The sequence below is a fragment of the Nelusetta ayraudi genome, unplaced genomic scaffold (genome assembly GCF_046127955.1).
Source record: "Nelusetta ayraudi isolate G7.1 ecotype Tasmania unplaced genomic scaffold, CSIRO-AGI_Nayr_v1 ptg000018l, whole genome shotgun sequence".
Taxonomy (NCBI): domain Eukaryota; kingdom Metazoa; phylum Chordata; class Actinopteri; order Tetraodontiformes; family Monacanthidae; genus Nelusetta; species Nelusetta ayraudi.
The window spans coordinates 4193258-4212191 of NW_027466068.1; the positions used below are offsets into that span (position 1 = coordinate 4193258).

Genomic DNA, 18934 nt, shown 5'->3' on the forward strand with positions numbered 1-18934 from the left:
TTGAATGGAGGCACCGTTTATGTTTTCATTCCACGCAATTTAAGATAGAAGTGTGTTTCCTAACCCAGAAGTAGTGAGTACAATATATTATAAAAACATAGTTTTTAAATCATCTGGCAGACCAATGCAGTAGTAATCAGAAAAGGCTTTTACCGAACATTTTATTGCAACATTTCTTTTGAATTATTGAATGGTATTGTGTTTATTCAGATCAATTGAGAAGTGACATAATTACACATTGAAGCAGTTTGCCCTTTTAAACATCGACAGGAGTTCCCCACAGTCAACAGGTTCTCTTGTGTAACAGTTCTGCAGTGAAGCGTGAGCTCATCATTATTCCCAGTTCATTGAAACGTCAAGCCGTACATAAACTTTGCCTTTTCCGCAGAGGAATGCAAACTCAATGGCCACGTCTTCAGCTGCGTCCCCTGTCACCCTGACCTGTACCCGTATAAAAAGTAAATGATTCATCTTTCCGGTGTCAAAACGAACCCAGATTCAAAGAGCCTCATATGACTCAGTGGTGTGACTGAGTGAAGTCTCGTGTCCTCAGCCTGAGTCTGTCCGGACTGGAGCGGCTCTGAGTCCCAGCAGTGTCCTACAAGGGAAGCACCACCGTTAGCTGCAAATACTGACTTTTACACGGTCACCTGAGCAGTCAGGGCACATGACACTGCATATTTTGCATTCAGCCATTCGCACGCACACACACACGTTCACACACTGATGGCGGGGGGTGCAACCTGATTTATTTGCAGTAAAGCAGAGTGCAAAACAGTGCAAAACTTGTGTGACCAAGTCAGACACAAGCAAAAAAGCTTATTGTTTCCTTGGGTGGTACGAAATGACAGCAACTGAACAAATTTTTTTTGGAATGCTGACAACAAATGAAACGTGCAGTCAGGGAAAGAAAGAAAAAACCTAACAGAATTAAAAGCAGTGAACGTACAGTTGAGGGGCAGGATCCTGACAAATCACATGGTACTGCCGGCCGTGGCGGCGACAGGCTCCAGCTGCAGGTGTCGTTCTCTACGCGGAGCTGCTTGACTCTTTCCTGCAGGTAACGCACAAGTTTCAAGGAAGCCACATCGGAGGGGCTGCAGGGGGCGCCGTCCCGCAGCGAAGGAGAGCCGGCTGGAATCTGAGGGTCCTGCTGAAGAGAAGATTGACGCAAGGTTGAATCACGTGACAAAACCAAATAAACAAACAAACAAACAAAAAAACAAGACAACAATTTGTTTTGGTTTGTTTATCTGTGCGTGACATTAACACACTCACCTTTGGACTTGGAGGCTCCTCGACTTCAGGACGCACACATTTCAGCCTGTCCTGCGTCTTTGCAGATTTCCTGGAAATTAGATACACCTATCAGGGCTTTGTGGATTAGAATAAAATGCCTTTACAAATCCCACATTGGAGAAATATACATAATTACAGAAAACAATATAGTGCCAAGAGAAGGAAAATTATATTAATTATAATATATTAATTAAATTGAACCAGATATTATGAACAGTTTGATTAATTAGTTATCTACATAATACTGACATATAAACAGTGTTGTTGGGATTACTCCATAAAAGTAATCCAACTACTGATTACTCACTTAAAAAGTAATCTAATTACTTCTTCGATTACTTTGTTTCATAAGTAATCAATTACTAATTACTTTAGTTAAAAAAGATAAACTAACAGTTGCTCAGTGCTTTGAAATGAACTTTATAAGGTGAAAATTTAGCAATTCCAAATATTGCCTCTGTTCTCTTAACGTGAATGAATGTTTGCTCTCTGAACACAAACTGCATATTTCACAGAACAAACTGATGTACACCACTGGCGCCTTTTGCACAGCCCAAATTGTTAAAATAATCTGTGACATTGCTGTTTTTGGTTGGTTTGGTCTAAAATTCCGACATTTTGTGGATAATTACACATTTCTAGCTTGCAAAATATTTCAGAAAAGTAATGGAATGTTACTTGATAAAGTAATTGTGATATAATTACCGGTTTTGCCACAGTAATCCTGTTAACATTACTGCGTTATTAAAAAAGTAGTTTAATTACAGTAATGGATTACTTAGTAATAGATTACTTGCCAACATTGCATATAAATAAGTGTTTTATTTCACCTTTATGAAATGTAAAGTGGTTAAGAAGGTGATTTTATTGAGTGTAGTTGTACATCCAGATGGCTGCAAAGAGAAAAAAAAAAACAAACTGCTACAGCTAGTGGGTGTTTGTGAGGTTCATGCTCTTTGACGACGGACAGCCGGTTAGTTTCGCATCTACTTCTGACAGTCACACAAATCAGTTACCTGGCCCTCAACAACTTTATCTTGCACCTGTGGGAGAGCAAAACATTGGAGCAAAAACTTTAATGCAGCACTAAAAAGACGAAAAGACAGAAATATGTTTTCTTAGATTTCCCCTCTTTTACTGTATTCCAGTTGGCGGCAATGCTGCAATAATTAATTTCAATTATAATTGATAAAATTGCAGCAGCAATATTATTAAAGTGAGGTCTTGAGTCAGTGTGAAACTATGAGCTGCTGAAATTCTTTGGTCAGTATCACACACTGGTGATGTGATTTAGTGATCTGAGTGTATCACCACAGATTGTGAATACTTACATAGAATTTGAATTACTGCTGCTGTGACTATTAAACGGTGGGAAATTAACATTTTGAAAAGTAACAAAATGATCATTTGGAAAATTTGAGCTGCTTTGGCGCTACCGGTCATCACCAACAGTGGGCGCTAACAGTGTTCGGCAACTTCCAGCAACATCATTCTGGTGAAACACAGACACAAGTTTACACCTTGCGCAACTTCTTTTTTTCTTTTTCTTTTTTTTTTCAATGCACATTTTGGCAGCAGCCAGTTTTAATGCCATGTCTGCTTCACGACTCTGTCCCAACCTCTCCAGTTCCGCGGTCAACTCCTCCTCGAACTTGCAGGCCAGACGAGCGGCAGTCTGCTCCTTCCATTGCTCCATCCTCCTGTGGACCTGCCGCAGCTCCTGGTCTTTGGCCTGCAGCTGTTTGCGGAGGGACGCTGCCGTGCCTCCTCCTCTTCCTTCTCCCTCTCCTCCTCCTCCTCCTCCTCTTCCCTCATCACAGAGGGGAGCCCACGTCAAGGTGCTCAGCTCCTCAATGTGCTCCTGCCAATCGGAACTCAAGATTAGAGCTATTTTGCGTGCGTGCGTGCGTGTGTGTGTGTGTGTGTGTGTGTGTGTGTGTGCGTGTGCGTGCGTGCGTGCGTGTGATGCCTGGATGAGTCGCTCCTTGAGAGTCTTCAAGTCTCGGTCTCTCTCCGTCCTCAGCTGTTGCCTCTGTAGGTTCAGCTCCTGCTCCTAGAAGACAACATTTATTATGAAGCTGGAGAACACGAAGTTTCGCAAGGTGTAACCTTCGCATCGAACCTTGCTGTGTCGCAGGAGCTCCGCTGTTTGCCTCTGTGAGAGCAGCTCCCGGTGCAGACGGCTCGTCGCGACGGTCAGTCGCTCCCGCAGCGCCCCCAAGTGGCTGAGAGTCTCAGGTACCGTCAGGCTGCGCACCACAAAATCAGAGGTCTGTCATCACACAATCTGAGGCTGTGCAGTCTTTTAATTGTAGTAGTAGAAGTTGATGCAGAAGTAGTAATAGTATTAGTTGTTGCTGTCGTAGTTCTATTGGTAATCAATGAGTGAAATTTTCACGAGTGTAAGAAAAAAGACAATCCCACGGTTCAACAAATTGTGTGCACCACATGCACACACAGACAGACAGACAGACAGACAGACAGACACACACGAACACGCACATGCACGCACATACACACACAATATAAAAAATATAAAGATAATTACGTTGTTTCCCCCCAACCCTGAGAGCGGGAGGAAGTGGGTATAGAAAATGGATGGATGGATGGAAAAATGTATTAAAAAAATAATAAGAATACCTTGGAGGTGACGGTTCAGAGCCTTGCTTGGCTCCTCCCGGCTCCACTAGGTGGCGCAGGAGCTGACACTCTGCCCCCAGCTGCTGGGCCCATAGCAGCAGCTGCTGCTCCGTCTCCCTGGCGCTGAGCTGCTGCTCCTCCAGTGAGACTCTCAGTCCGTCGGCCTCCCTCATAGCCAGCTGGAGGCCCTGCTGGAGCTGTCGCACCACCTCCTGGCTCTCTCTCTGCACTGTAAAAAAAAACTTGTTGTTTTTACGGAATAAATCTGGCAGCTGTGGTTGCCAGAATAATATTGTAAAAAATACAGCAGAGTGTAAACCACGTTACAAAACAAACTGTAAATTTATCAATTTAAAACTGTTGCCAATTACAAAATAATATTTTTAAAATACATCCTGATTTTGTAAATTGAACATCCCTTTTCAGCCAAATTGGAATGACCATGCTGTTATTAAAGCCATCTTCTTCTGTAAAATTTACATGTGCTTATTGGTTATTTCACATACAATCCCATTCAAACGCACAACAAAACTTCAGATGCAAGGCATTGTTAAACTGTAAAAGCCTCATAATAAGATTGTAATTTCACCAATTTTTCTTGCTTATTTTCATAAAAGGTTGTGTTGCATGTAATATATTTTGTATTATTAAAAGCAATGTTTTGTTGCAAAATAAACATCTACATCCATAACTGAATTTGGACCCAAACACGAACTCTGAAGGACCTCAAACAAAGGTTTTTACTTGTAATGTTTACTGCTACTTAAAAATTTAAGCCACCTAAAGAAATGTTTTTGACCATTTCTACATTTTATTGTGACAACTGCACTTTCTTTATTTTTTTCACAAGAAATGTGAAAAGAACTATACCCTCAAGTAATTAGACCAAAAAAAAAAACTGCAATACCAACTCATAATTTCAAGATTTTATTACTTCAAAGAGCAAAACATTTTCACTTTGACAATTTCCTTGCCTTAATTTTAAACTAAGGAACAAAGCATTTCTCTTCCTTTTCCTCTTGAGAAAATAATAATAATTTTAAATAATTCTATAAACATAAAAAACAAAGTGCAACCAGATTGTCAAAATTCTAACAGGTCTAAATCAGATTTCCATCTATAACATATACAATGAAAGCTTACAGAACTAAGCAATAGTTAGAAACCTTAACTGCATCAAGGTGTGGACTCTGGGGTTCCACTGTAAACAGGATCTGCTGTTCTACTCCACTTCTGTGCTCTCTGTATTGATGGAAGAAAAGCATATTTGAAAAGAGAAGAAAAGCACAACGATGCCATGAATGCACTAAGACTCAGTCCTACACAAACATACACTGACTCTCAGATACACACACAGGTTCAAAAACACAGACACAGATACCCATAAGCTCACAAACACAACATTTAACACAACTTCAAACAAATTTCAATCACTGTTAAAGCTTAAAAATTAAACAACAAAAAGAAAAAAATTATTAGCGACTGGGGCATCAACGCTAACCTCAACTTTGCTAAAGCTTCAGCTTACAGATTTCTGGTTCATTTATATTTATGTACATTTTTAATGTGGTTGTATGTCTGTATGACTGACTTAGGGACCACACGTTTAACTACTACTAAGACTTACTTGAGAACATATTCAGATGTCCCGCCACTCATGATCTGAAAGATCTTGGATCAATGTGAGGACTCTGGGGTTCACGTGTAGACGGGAGGTGCCGGTCTTTTCTACTTTCGTGCCCTTCTCAGGATTTATGGAAAAAAAGCATCTTGGAAAACAGCAGAAAACAGAGACATGGATTAATGATAAAGTAACTTCCAGAACGACAATAGAAACTACTGTACATTAAACAACTTTTTTTCTTTTCTTTTCTTTTTTTTCTCAGAGAAAATATTACCTCTGCAGGAACTCCAGGGTAGATGCCAGCCTGGCTGGATAATGGATGTTGAAGTTGTAGTAGCTTCCGAACATCATAACCAATGATGACATAAAGGAGGGGATGTTCTCCTGAACAATCGTTCTGTCAATACAGAGCATGAATCGTGTGGCAGTAAAGCAGGACTGCCCTAAAAAATAAAGGAAAAAAAATGAGAAAGAAATCACACAAAACATTAGGTGAAACAAATGATTGTGCTCCTGAAACATTTTCGGGCACAGACAGACTTACAGACACACATAGACAAACAAGTATATTTTTTCTCTCAAACACACTCGCCCTTTCAAAACAGACCCTCACATTCAACACACATTCTCACAATTTATACTGTTCACAACAACAAAATCAAGTAGAAATCATCTAGACATAAAAAGAAACACACTGATCAAAAGTTAACTTACCACAGACAATGATAGTAGGAGTTAAGGGGAGCTTGTCTGTCTGGACTTCCCTTGCCAGACAGGTGTCCTCCACATTAGACAACATAATTTCTTCTCTTTCATCGAAATAGGCCATCAGCAGCAGGACCATTTCTTTCACATCTTCAGAGCAGCCACTCAGCTCAGCACCTCTCAACATTTTCACCTTGGTTGCAGCCAGCAAGAACTTTTTGTTTTTGCTCATACAAACTGTACTCATGAAGTTTAGAAGCCGCTTCCCCTTCAGGTCCACATTTTTTAAGAACGTTTCTTTAAGTGCTATTCCTGTAAGTTCTTTGAAGTGCACATCCATGCCAAGTTCACTGAACCAATAGGGCCATTCCTGCAGCAGGTCTTTTATATTTTTCCCCTCGTTAACTTGTTTGCGCTGTGTGTAGAAGGTTAGCTTCATTAATTGTTTGGCCTCCTCCTGATTAGCATTAGTTTGCTGAGACATCCACCGCAGTTTTTCTTGCTTATCTTGCTGGCTCTCCAGGGTCTCTCCAAGTGGCAAGAATTTTACATTCCACTTGATGCATCCATACGTGTCCTGGGTTGCTGCTCTTTGTTGTGGAGGGACCTCATCTGTGTCACAATCCTCTGTGCAAGTCTTTCTTTTTCTTATTTTTGGTGTTGTCGGTCTCTTCACGTTCTCTATTCTATTTTGCAGTTGTTTCACAAGAGAGTGGTAACCTGGGCCTATGACATCTCCGTCTATAATATCTTGCAAAGATTTTGGATACTTTGCCACCATCTTTTTGGCAATATCAGTTGAGTTTCTCTTACTCACTGAAGAATTTCTTCGCATCATATCAGAAACAATGATGCGAACCATCTCCCTTCTTAGACGAGGGCTTGGCCGTTTTCCCCTCTCTAGAGCTTGAATTAGTTCTTCTGGGAATTTGTCCCATGGAACTTGGTATGTATCCACCCAGTCAACACCAGGGCTTTGGCAGCTGCTGGAAGATGATGAAGACAAACTTCTGGGTGAGGCAGACTCCAAGGATGGTGGAGGTGCTGGTGAGAGACAAGATGTGCTGATACTGTCATCAGTTTGGCCTGCAGAAAAGGAAAGAGACACAGAGAGTGAGATAGAGAAGACAAACATTATGAGAATGGTTTTGTTTTTCTATTAGCACTAACTGCAGCCAATGCTGAATACTTAACTTTCAACTTCCAAGCAGCAATGACTTTTCTGGCTTGAATGGGTCTCAAAGCCGTCAACAAGTCACTTTCCTCAAGGAACTGAAAATCATCACTTGTCTCGATACCAAGGGACTGCAAGGTCTCCTCCAAAATGTCTTTTGACGCCTCAGCTAGGTCAGGTAAGACCTCATTGATGGCACGGCGCAAAAATGTTATCTCCCAGTCGGTCATTGCTGGTACAATGAGAAAAATCACATGCATTATGAAATGTTTTTGCCTTTTTTTCCCACCAGTGCTCAAGATCAAGTTTATTTGGAGAAGATGCTGTGCTTCAGTGGAATGACTTGGTGTCCACTAACAACGTAGGATGTTAAAGGATAAAAATCTACCAAGTCACTGATTTTAAGACAAAGCAACATTGCACAATCTTTTTTCACAGAGTAGAGATGGTACTCAGAATGATAGTCAGCGTTGTGTACAGCCATGACAAAATACACCTCTGTATCATTTTTGATTAAAATAATGAGAAGCTCTCCAAACTCCATAGTCTCATCATTTTTGGACACAAGAAAATTGCCCTTCTTATATATTGTTCCTTTGTACTGTATGTCTGTGGAAACACAAGTGTTGTTTTCTGAGAAGTCAAACTCGCTCACGGCTTCTTTAATTTTCTCGCTGTAAAGATCAACGTGAAATGTACAGCTGTCTTTGACATGCAGAGGTTGACAGTTTCCTGGTCCAACTAAAACATATGCCTGAAACATCTGGTGTCTCTCAGACAAAGTAAGGCATACATTTTTGAAGTTTTTCAGATGCCTGGCACATCTCTTAAAGTAGCTGTGCTTGCTTTCGAATCGCATTGTCCACAGTCGTATTAGGGGGCCAAACTTTAAAAGAAGTGCTGGATAGTGTCGCAAATAATGATGCTTTGGTTTTAATGTACACTGTGGGAACAAACACTTCCTTGATTCCAGATATTCTTGGATTACGATTTCAAGATATGCTACTTGTGACATAGAAATTCTTTGTGCACAAATCAGATCAACTATATCTTTAAGCTGTAGAGTTAACTGCCACACCTCATCTTCAGGACTTTGCACTTTGTCACCAATTAAAACAGGCAGCAACCTCAAAAAATTCCAATTCTGTATGGCTTGGCCAGAAAGCTTAGACCCATCATTGACAGTGCATGGTTTTGTGAGTGCATCAGAACCTTTGTAGTTGAACTGGGTGATTCGCCGATTCAGAAGTGTATAAGTAAACCACTTCTTTTTCTTGATGAAATATTTCAAGTACAGTGATACATCATAGGATAAAATGCCCTCAAATATGTCATGACCTAAGCACGGTGGGAGACCAGGCTGGCAAACATGAAAAGATTTTAAAGCATTGAATACAGAATTTACCTTTATGCCTTTGTCAACCTTCCCGTCTTCAGATGTGAGATCATTTACAGCTGAGTCGTAAACTTCAGGCGTACGCTGTGGACCACAGACATTGGGATCATTATTTTGAAAGTCACTTCGTGTGACTTCACAGTATCGACAAAAATAGTTTGAACGACTAAAGTTTTCGGTAAACCCCCCAATGCTGTGTGATCCAAGATTATCACCTGCGATGCAATACAGTGCTGCTTTCACAGTTTTAAAGTCCAAACATATTCCATTCTCTTCCAAATCTTTCAAATCCTCCAACATCTCTGAGAAAAGTTTAGCATACCCAAACTGTTTTAAGTCCTTCTCTCCACACAACAAAACAAGGGACATGTGATCAGTATTTGATCGCGCATAAGCAGGCAAATTTGCCACAGAAAGATAGACAGCTAGGACTTTATGTTTTTTCTTAGCCGAACCAAGAGGATTGGCTATTTCAAAAGCATCCTGGTACAAAATTAGCTTCAGGCAACCTGGATTTTCAATAAAGAATTTGTTTGACTTAAAGATTTGTCCATCATGTATGTCACTAAACTCCTGTGAGTCTGTGGTATATTGCTGGGTCACTGTATTCTTCCACAACTCAGATTCTAAAAGGGTGTGTAATGTTTGCTTCAGTGGAATGTAGTAAGCATACCTCTGTGTGTTGTTTTCATCAATCCCTAATGATAGTTTTTTAGGCTCAATGTACTTGAACATTTTTTTGAAGGTCTGGGTTCGTGAATAAGTTGTTCTTAGTGGCCCCCGATGGCAGGCAGAGAATAGATCTGAATCTTTAACGCAATCACAGATTTTAGCGACTGCATCATCTGTTAGACCCATGTCATCTTTTAAAAGTGAATGAAGTTTACTTCTAGTGAAATCCTGTCCTAACTCATGCACATTTTGTATCTCCTCCACAACAATCTGGATTGTTGAAGCAGGGAGAAGGAGCTGCCCTTGCAATTTTAGATAAAATAAACAAATATTCCTGAGAAAGGTCTCATTGAAATCGTGTGGGAGTTCACAGCTTCCACTGGTTGAAGGACCTACTGTGTTGAAGATCTGTGAAGCATCCTCACATACAGTGCTAGGAGACTGACACACCGTTTCCCTGTAAACATCACTTATGTTTTCCACAGAACATCCTTTATGTTTGCGTGACATGTGAGCAGTGAAAGTTGATTTATTTGTGAACACGTTTTTGCAATCAATTACGGGACATGATACAACTCTTCCCTCAACTAAATGCTCTTTCAAATGATGGATGAGTTCTTTTGCTGTATGAAACTGGCGGACGCACAGCGAAATGGCGCATTTCAAATCTGAAACAACGGCTCTACTGTGCGGAGGTTCGGGCACATTGTGTACGCGGTAGAAATGAGCTTTGAAAGCGGCGTACGTGGAAAATGTCTTCTTGCAGTCGACGCCAACACACTGGAAAACGCAGCGTGGTTCATTTCTATGAACGCGGCAATGCAGAACATAGTCTCTCAAAGTTAGAAGAGTTTTGCTACAAAAACGGCATGCAAACATGTTGTGAAATATTGAAAGCACGTTTGAAGTAACTAATGGCGATGCCGCGCAAGTTAAGACTTCGTCTGTTAGCGTAAAAATGAAGTCTGCTAGCTTACCGCTTATAGCATGGTAACGATTCCTCAACGTACCTGTTCTCGCTTGTCTCCTCGTCCGTCGTCCCTGCTCCGACTTGTCTCCCTTCCTCCTTTATGACACTTCTTTGTCTCCAACTCCCGAACCTCCGTGTCTCCTGCTCCGTCACTCGTCACTGCTCCAATTTCGTCTTTCTCGCTCTCCCCGTTCGTACTCCTCGCAATGTATTTCGTCTGCTCCCACAATTCCAAGTCTGTCTGCTCCGCGCCAAGTACTCCGCCAAAACGTGGCATCCAATCATAGAAGAGTCCACAAAAGGTACTCCTTTATTGATTGGTCCTTGCATTTTTAAAATCTCACGCAACGTTTATGCTTTCTGACATTTTTTCTCCAGTGTGCCCTGCGTATTTAACCACAGAAACACAAACCACTTGAGAATTATTAGATTTATGTATTTACTATAAATAATAGTTATATAAAGAATAATTATATAATATCTAAACATTATAATATAATACAATTATTACTTTAAATTAATAACAATGAGTATATCTATTTAAATTAAATAAATTTGTTTGAATTGCATGATATTATTCTAGCATATAAGTCCAATTATAGCTCAACCAGATGTTCCCAACAGACCCTCATGATGCGCTTGGGCCTGCCGAGTCTTTCTGGAAATAAGCCTGCCATCGCTCACCGCAGGCAACACGAGAGAAATGGAGAGTCTGCTTTCAAGCAGTTACGAGGTCGTCCAGGCCCTGGACTTCAATGGTCCACCGAACAATCTGACCCCTGCAGCTTCCTCTGAGGTTGGCGAGCCCACAGGAGGCTGGACCCATGTCGCTCCATCGGGCTGGGCCCAGTGGGCTTAGACCCAGCCATCAGGTCTTCAGATATGAGCCCCAACCCCAGGCCTGTCTCCAGGGTGGGGCCCCAGCTACACCATACCGGGCAATGTCACCATCTTTGTGAAGTTGTGTGCCATAGAGGTTTTTGAACATTAGTCTGTACCATCGCCTTGGTACACCCTACCTCTCATAACTTCTATGAAAACCATCTTTCCATTAATTTTCCATACCAGTTTTTTTTTTCCCAAACTCAGGGTCATGGGGGTATGCTAGGACTAATTCTTGCTGTTATGTAGAGACACAATCATTTGCACTCACCTTCAAACCTACGGCCAATTTAGAGTTTCAATTGACCTCGCATGCATGTTTTTGGACTTTGGGAGGAAGCTGGAGAACCCCGAAAGAAGCCACGCAGACCAGGCAAACTCCGCACAGAATGATCCCAGACCTGGAATCGAACTCACAACTTTCGTACTGTGAGGCGGCAATAATAACAACTGTTTCGCAACTTTTAAAACCAAACTAGTATCAACTCATTTCAAACTGATGAAATTATGCAGATTAGAATTAATTTTAAAGCATACATTTGAACAAATGAGTGTTTAAGTAGAATCAAATAGATCTATACAAACTAACTCTACCATTAATTGTTTATGTGAGACTAGCCATTGCTAAATCTGTTTGCATTCGTCTGGATTTGGTAATCCATTTAATCTAAGTTCCAGTATTTATCTAGAAATTACAACATATTTTCAATAATTTTAACATTTTTAATTGTTAAGAATTTTACATTTTTTTAAAGTTCTATAAACCAAGCCATATTGAAATTTTAACTGTATTATGTTGGTCCAAGAATAACAATTTTTCTATGATTATAATACAGCAACATATTAATTCTACAAAGAAATACCCTCTTTTTAACATATGCTGACTGTAAAATTGACAATTATGTATTGGTCTGTTGTTTACAATACATTGTTTTAAAATATACAAAGTTTCAATGTTTTTCTTGCTACAGTTTTTTTATGTCAAGATTTTACAGGATATTAATGTTAATTTCACTGACATTTTTTACAGTGTGTCAAAAGTAATTCACTTATTATTTTTTATAGAGGTTGTTAAGGTCGCGCACTGAGATTTCAGCCTATGGCCCGAACCGCAGTGGAGAATACTTGGCCTTCTTTTAGTCCCTGGGAGGGGTGCTGGATGGTGTTCTGACCGGGGACTCTGTTGTTCTGCTGGGGGACTTCAACGCTCATATGGGAAACGACAGTAAGACCTGAAAAGGCTTGATTGGGAGGAACAGCCTTTCTGATCTGAACCCGAGCGGTGTTCTGTTGCTCGACTTCTGTGCTAGTCACAGTTTGTCCGTAACGAACACCACGTTCGAGCACAAGGGTGTTCACAAGTACACATGGCATCAGCCGGGAGAGCTTCTCCATGATCCTGGGGGAGGTTGGAGACATTGAGTCCGAATTGATCATCCTCTCCACTTCTATTGTCAACGCAGCTGCTCGTAGCTGTGGTGGCAAGGCCTCTGGTGCCTGTCGCGGCGACAACCCCCGAAACTGGTGGTGGACACTGGAAGTAAGGGATGCTGTCAAGCTGAAGAAGGAGTCCTATGATGCCATGTTGGCTCATGGGACCCTTGAAGCAGGGGATTGGTAAAAACAGGACAAGTGTGCTGCAGCTCAGGTGGTGCTGGAGGCAGGCCTGGGAGGAGTTTAGGGAAGTCATGGAGGGCGACTATTGGTCGGTCTCGAAGAAGTTCTGGCAAACCGTCAGGCACCTCAGAAAAGAGAAGCAGTGCTCCACCAACAAAAACGTGAAACTGGTGGTCGAGGACAGTGCCTCTGGATTGGCAGACCGGGGTGGTGGTTCCTCTTTTAAAGAAGGGGGACCGCAGGGTGTGATCACACTCCTCAGCCTCCCCGGTAAAGTCTACCCCAGGGTACTGGAGGAGAGGAAATGGCCGATAGTCGAACCTCGGATTCAGGAGGAACAATGAGGGTTCCGTCCGCGTCACGGAACACTGGACCAGCTCCACACTCTCCACCGGGTGCTCGAGGGTTCATGGGAGTTCGCCCAACCAGTCTACATGTGCTTTATGAATTTGGAGAAGGCATTTGACTGTGTCCCTCGACTCGAGGCGTCTTGTGAGGGGTCCAGGACTATGGAGTCCTGGGCCCTCTGTTAAAGGCCGTTCAGTCCCTGTATGATCAGAGTCTGATTCACATTGCCGGCAGTAAGTCAGACCTGTTCCCAGTGCATGTTGGACTCCAGCAGGGCTGCCTTTTGTCACCTGTTCTGTTCATTATTTTCATGGACAGAATTTCTAGGCACAGAGGGCCGGAGAGGGTCTGGTTCGGGAACCACATGATTGCGTCTCTGCTTTTTTGCAGATGATCTGGTCATGTTGGCTTCATCGAGCCTGGACCCCCAATGGGCGCTGGGATAGTTTGCAGCTGAGTGTGAAGCGGCTGGAATGAGAATCAGCACCTTCAAGTCCGAGGCCGTCGTTCTCGAAAAAGGTGGTTTGCTGTCTCCGGGTTGGTAGAGAGACTCTACCTCAGGTGGAGGAGTTTAAGTATCTCAGGGTCTTGTTTACCAGTGAGGCAAAGATGGAGCGCGAGATCGACTGAGAGTAGCAAGGCTGTCAAAACGATCCAGATGCTCATCAAGAGAGTAATCTGTCTCTACTTTTTCAAGTTATCAACCAATGTATTGTTTCATTCATGGCAAAAAAAAAAAATACTTTTTACTTTAGTATATTTCAGAGACTGTCCATTCTCACTTTTACTTGAGTGAAGGAATTGAATCAGTACTAATACGTTTACCAGTTTTTTTTTCTTTTTACACAAGTATCCATACTTTTACTGAAGTGCAGAATGTGAGTACTTCTGAGATCGCTGCCTGCAGTTAAATGGGAAGACAGAAACATCAGATGCTGCCGCTGCAGCACTGCTGAACCTCTAAGGTGGTAGTTTATTGGGCACCTTGTCCTCTAGCGCCACCTGCAGCTCCTCCTCCCGGCTCTTTGCCTCCTGCTGCTCCTGCTCCAGAGAAACCTGAAGCTTCCTAATCTCTTGTTCTTGAAGCTGACAGGGGAAAAAAAAAATGAGATTATCAGATTTCCAAAACCTGCCGTTGCGAACAATTGGTTGGTGTGTAAAACTGGTTGTTCACCACCTTCATCTGCTCCTTGTCCTGCCTTTGCTCCTCCTCCAGTGATGAACACCTGCTCCTCAGGAAGCTCTCTGCCTCTGCAGCCCTCTGCAGCTCCTCGCACGTCTCCTCCAGCCTCTGCTCCACAAGGTCGTGAGCGAGTGAGCCAGAGAAAAATGAGAGGCTTTTTGTTGAATTCATTGCTGGGATTTTATTGCGTAACTGGCTGCGGCAGGGTGGTGGACACTTTACTTCTTGCAAGGCCTCCAGCTCCTCGCGAGCGCGACGCTTTTGGGCAAACAGCTCTGTCTTGGTGTCGCTCAGCAGTCGGTCCAACTCGTCCCGCTCCAACGCCGACATGACCACACTCGGCTGTGCGGAGACCGTTTGGCATCAAGAGCATTTTCAGTTTTAATGGTACAACAAAGAAACAAAGAAGATTCTTCTCCTGCACCGCTCACCTCAAGGACACACAATTCCTGCTTCCTCAAGTTGTGCTGCTGGGCACTGCAACACAATGTGTGAAGAGTCACTTTCAGTCATTGATTGATTGATTGTTCTTTTGTGCAACAGGCACCATACCGACCTCTGGCAGTAGTAGAAAAAGTAGTAGTGGGTCCATTTAAAAGTAAGATTTAATGAATGAATTTCATTTTGTTTATTACCGTCCTATATATTATGATGAAACAAATTGATCCAGTAAAAAAATAAAAATCCTGATATATTTCTAGAAAAATGAAGGTGAGATTCTGTGCTGGTTGTTTGAAAATGATGTTTTTGCTTTGACTAACTTTATTTATAGAAAGGCCTGGCGGCATCGGTGACAAAGTGCTTTGTATTTCATATGACAAACCACTTTTTCTTGTATGTGTCCATATTTTATTTATCATAGGTTGTGTTGTGTTTTGCTTTGTTCTGTGGACAAACGGTGGTTGTGAATGTAATTGTGGGACTATTGTTTGACAAATGCATTGTTCAGTGTAATATAAGCCCATGAAGGTTGGGCACCAATCAGGGTGTTTGACACTTAAATCAATCAATCAATCAATCAATCAATCAATCAATCAATCAATCAATCATGTTCTTTACCTCTCAGAGTCCTTTTTCGTCCTCCCTCCTTTCACAATCAGCGCCAGAGTCACATCCTCCCTCCCAATCCTCGCTCTCTCTGCAGCAATGTGCTTTTCTCGCAAAGCATGCTGGGACATTCAAAAAATAATGTCATCTATGTGCTGAGCATGATGTGGAGAGGGTTCTTCAAAGCAAAGGGCCCAAAAGCCAGGTTAACACAAGTCTCAAATGAAATGGGAGCCAGAACTTAATATTACAATTGATGAACAACTGTGGATAGATTTATGCCAAAATGCTTGTCAACGCCTGTCAATACCCAGTATAGATAGATTAACTATAATATTCTACATCAATTATACCTTACCCCAGAAAAACTACATTTATTCAAATGTGATTTGTCAGATAGATACTTTCTCTGGAGTATCCCAAGATCAGCCTGCTTACCCACAGGAGCACCTGTACGTCATGGTCAATGGCAAACTCACAGATGAAAATGAGGCGAAGATGAAAGAAGGAACCAACTTCGGTGTCTGGTTTGACACTGAAGTTGGTTCCTTTTTGCACTGTACATGATTGTGTACTAAAGTAAAGCCTTTCTAGTATGATATGAGCTCCACCTCAACCAGGATCACTGGTGTTAAAGTCCCACCGGACTCTGAACTGTGTCCCCTGTGGAATTTAACAAGTATTCGCTACTCGCTAAACAATGCACAACCAAATTCATGGAGTTGCTCTACGTGTGGTCAAGGAGTGTGTCATGGAAATCTGATTCCCCTCTCCTTATTGACAGGTGGTCATTTGAACCCCCTGGAAAAAGTTGCATATTGTCTCAGAAAACAGTACAACACCGTTTGAAAACTCGACAGCTGTATTTATATCATGTTGGCACATCTCTTGCAACAAGTAATCAAGTCAATCATTTGTACAGATTTTATAGACTGATATTTATTTTTGTTGTTCTTCGGGGTGGGGGGTTCATTTGTTAGGTTTTGTCTGTATACTGTTGCTATATTGACTTTTTTGTACTAATTTAAAACTGAAAATAAAATAGTCAAAAAATGTGCACCTGCCACCTCTGCTGCAGTCCAGACAGCGAGAGCTCAGTGGCTCTAATCTGTGTCGTCTTCAGCTGGAGCTGCTCTTCCTCTTCAACGCATCTCTGAAGAGCAGGCAGACAGACGGACGGGCAGACAGACAGACAGACGGACGATTGGCGTCAGTGCACTCGCCAAATTCTGATACGCTTCGGTTTCAAGGGACCTAATCATCGTCACCCTCACGCATTGCAAAGCCAGGAAGTGATTTTTCATTCTCAGCCAATCGGAGCTCGTCCTCTCGGACCTGCGTCTCCCGCTCGGCCGACTCGTCTCCTCTTCCTCCTCTGTGTCTGCATCTCTGTCTTCCACAGGACACCTGTGTCTTCACAGACGCACAAAAAACATCCAAAAGACATGAGAAAAAGAAAATTGTAATTTTATTGTAAAACCACTAAACAAGAAAAGGTGAACATTTCCGAGGTGCTCTTTCACTCACCTGCAAGTTTCTCTTATGTCACTTTTGGCTTTGAAGGCAGGATTAGCTGAAGAGAGAAAGAAAGGAAACATCTGAGACAACTTCCCCCATTTCTACGTTTATTTTCATGATATAATGGGCAGAAGTGACCACAGCACACGGGTTCGAGTCGGCTTGACGTGGAAAACATTTCATAAATTGTTGTTTTTTTCTGAATGAATGCTCTTATTTTCTCTGTGTGAACTGTTTGCTGTGAATAGTCCCTGGCCAAAAAGCAGCTCTGCATGTTGTGTGTCTTACAGTTTGCGTGAACCCTCTGCTGTGTCGCTGCTCCGGGTGCTGTCGGAGGTTCACTGTCATCCAGCGAGGCCGCATCCAAGTCGCTGCCAAGGCCTGTGACAGACTGGAGCAGAGAGCGCCACCCTGTGGGAGTGACTTGGCTGACGTTACTTTGAATCTTCAGCCAAGGAATAAATCCATCAGATTGATTTTTTTCATCCCCCTGTTTCTTACCTGAACGCCTGCAAACATGTGCCCTGACCTGCTGGGTGCAAACTGAGTCGAGGTCGCTGTCGATGGACACGCAGTCAAAACTCCTCACAGGGACTCCTTTAAAAAAAATCAACAACAGATTCAAACAAAAAAAATACTTCTTCTCTGGAAGGGTTTTGCCAGACTGACTTAAAGACGCAACCTAACTTGTGTGCAGTACCTGCCAACGACCTGGTCTGAGGAGGACACCTCCTGTTTGTTCCCGACCTTTCACCCCCTATTACGACCTTTGACCTGAGACAGACTGAAAGACATCGAGGGAGACAAATATAAATGGAGGCAGGTTCCAAAAACAAGCTGTCGAGAACAAAATGCACCTGCCAACGATACAAAGAACTGAGGACGTTTTGTTTCTGGTTTTTTTGTTTTTGTTTTTTTGAAGAATTCATCTGCCAAGACTGCTGTCATTGGATTATACGGCACATACGGAGGTGTTGTTCGCCTTGTATAGCTCAATATTGTAGATGAAATAAATGACTCTGGCAGCAATAACTGAGCTTTCCACTCGTCATAGTCACTATAATTAATGCACTGGCAGCTTCACCAACAAGAGAATCAGTGCACTGTGGCTGTAAACTGAGATGTGCAATTTGTTTTTATTTAAAGGAGACTTTGCATGAAGACGCTCCATATAAAACCCATTTACAGATCTTTTTCATTCTGGAACCAGTGAAGTGACATTGCGTCATCTGTTATTTCGATTTATTTTTATATTATATATATTATATATTTTTTTATTTTTGCCACATGAGTGGCATTGAGTTATAGAAGCTCTCTCCTCAGTTGGAGGTGGCGCTAAAGTCCCACGACCCACGGACCGGTACTGGTCCGCGGCTCGGGAGTTGGGGACCACTGTTGTAATGTATTGTAATGCATTGTATTGTATTGTGCTGTATTCTAAAACTCCACAGACCTCCTCCAGAAAACAGTGTGTTCAGTTCTCTGTTTGCAGTCTCTGGAATAAAAGAAGAAAAACATCTGCAGTTGGGAAAAGCAAAACTTAAACGTCAAGCTCACCGGCCCCGATCCCGCCTCCGGGTTCTGCCTCCTCTGATGTTTTTGCGCTGTAGCTGTCAGACAGATGTTCCTCTGGTCCCAAACCTCCACGTGGCTCCTCTGACTGGAATCGGGCACCGTTGCTGGTTTCCAGAGCATGGTGGCGCTGCTGGGCGTCGCCGTCCGGCAGCTGCAGCTCCACCATCTCGTCTCTGAAGCGACAGACAAAGTCCTCGGTGCACACGCTGTCCGAGGGCCGGCCAGCTCCCCCCATCACTCTGGCCTGGTCGCACTGGTCCCCCAGGAGCCTCTGCAGCCTCCAG

The 18934-nt window shown here is 42.5% G+C and overlaps 1 protein-coding gene and 1 long non-coding RNA gene across 2 annotated transcripts; both read right to left on the bottom strand.

Annotated features, from left to right (window-relative positions):
- Window positions 1–133: 133 nt before the first annotated feature.
- On the bottom strand, window positions 134–17594 carry LOC142888019 (uncharacterized). Its single transcript, XM_076026026.1, has 18 exons — window positions 17577–17594; window positions 17364–17466; window positions 17085–17130; window positions 16832–16970; window positions 16618–16710; window positions 15570–15679; window positions 14942–14987; window positions 14733–14852; window positions 14505–14618; window positions 14312–14413; window positions 3940–4163; window positions 3422–3548; window positions 3269–3352; window positions 2919–3160; window positions 2316–2342; window positions 1279–1348; window positions 950–1153; window positions 134–598 (listed from the first exon to the last, which is right to left on the bottom strand). Exons 1-18 carry the CDS (start codon window positions 17592–17594, stop codon window positions 518–520), a joined length of 1950 nt encoding a protein of 649 aa, XP_075882141.1. The 3' UTR covers window positions 134–517.
- LOC142887956 (uncharacterized) lies at window positions 4983–7742 on the bottom strand. The gene is made up of 4 exons (XR_012926634.1): window positions 6278–7742; window positions 5838–6006; window positions 5567–5708; window positions 4983–5181 (listed from the first exon to the last, which is right to left on the bottom strand). It is a non-coding gene; the product is annotated as an uncharacterized LOC142887956 (long non-coding RNA).
- Window positions 17595–18934: the final 1340 nt, after the last annotated feature.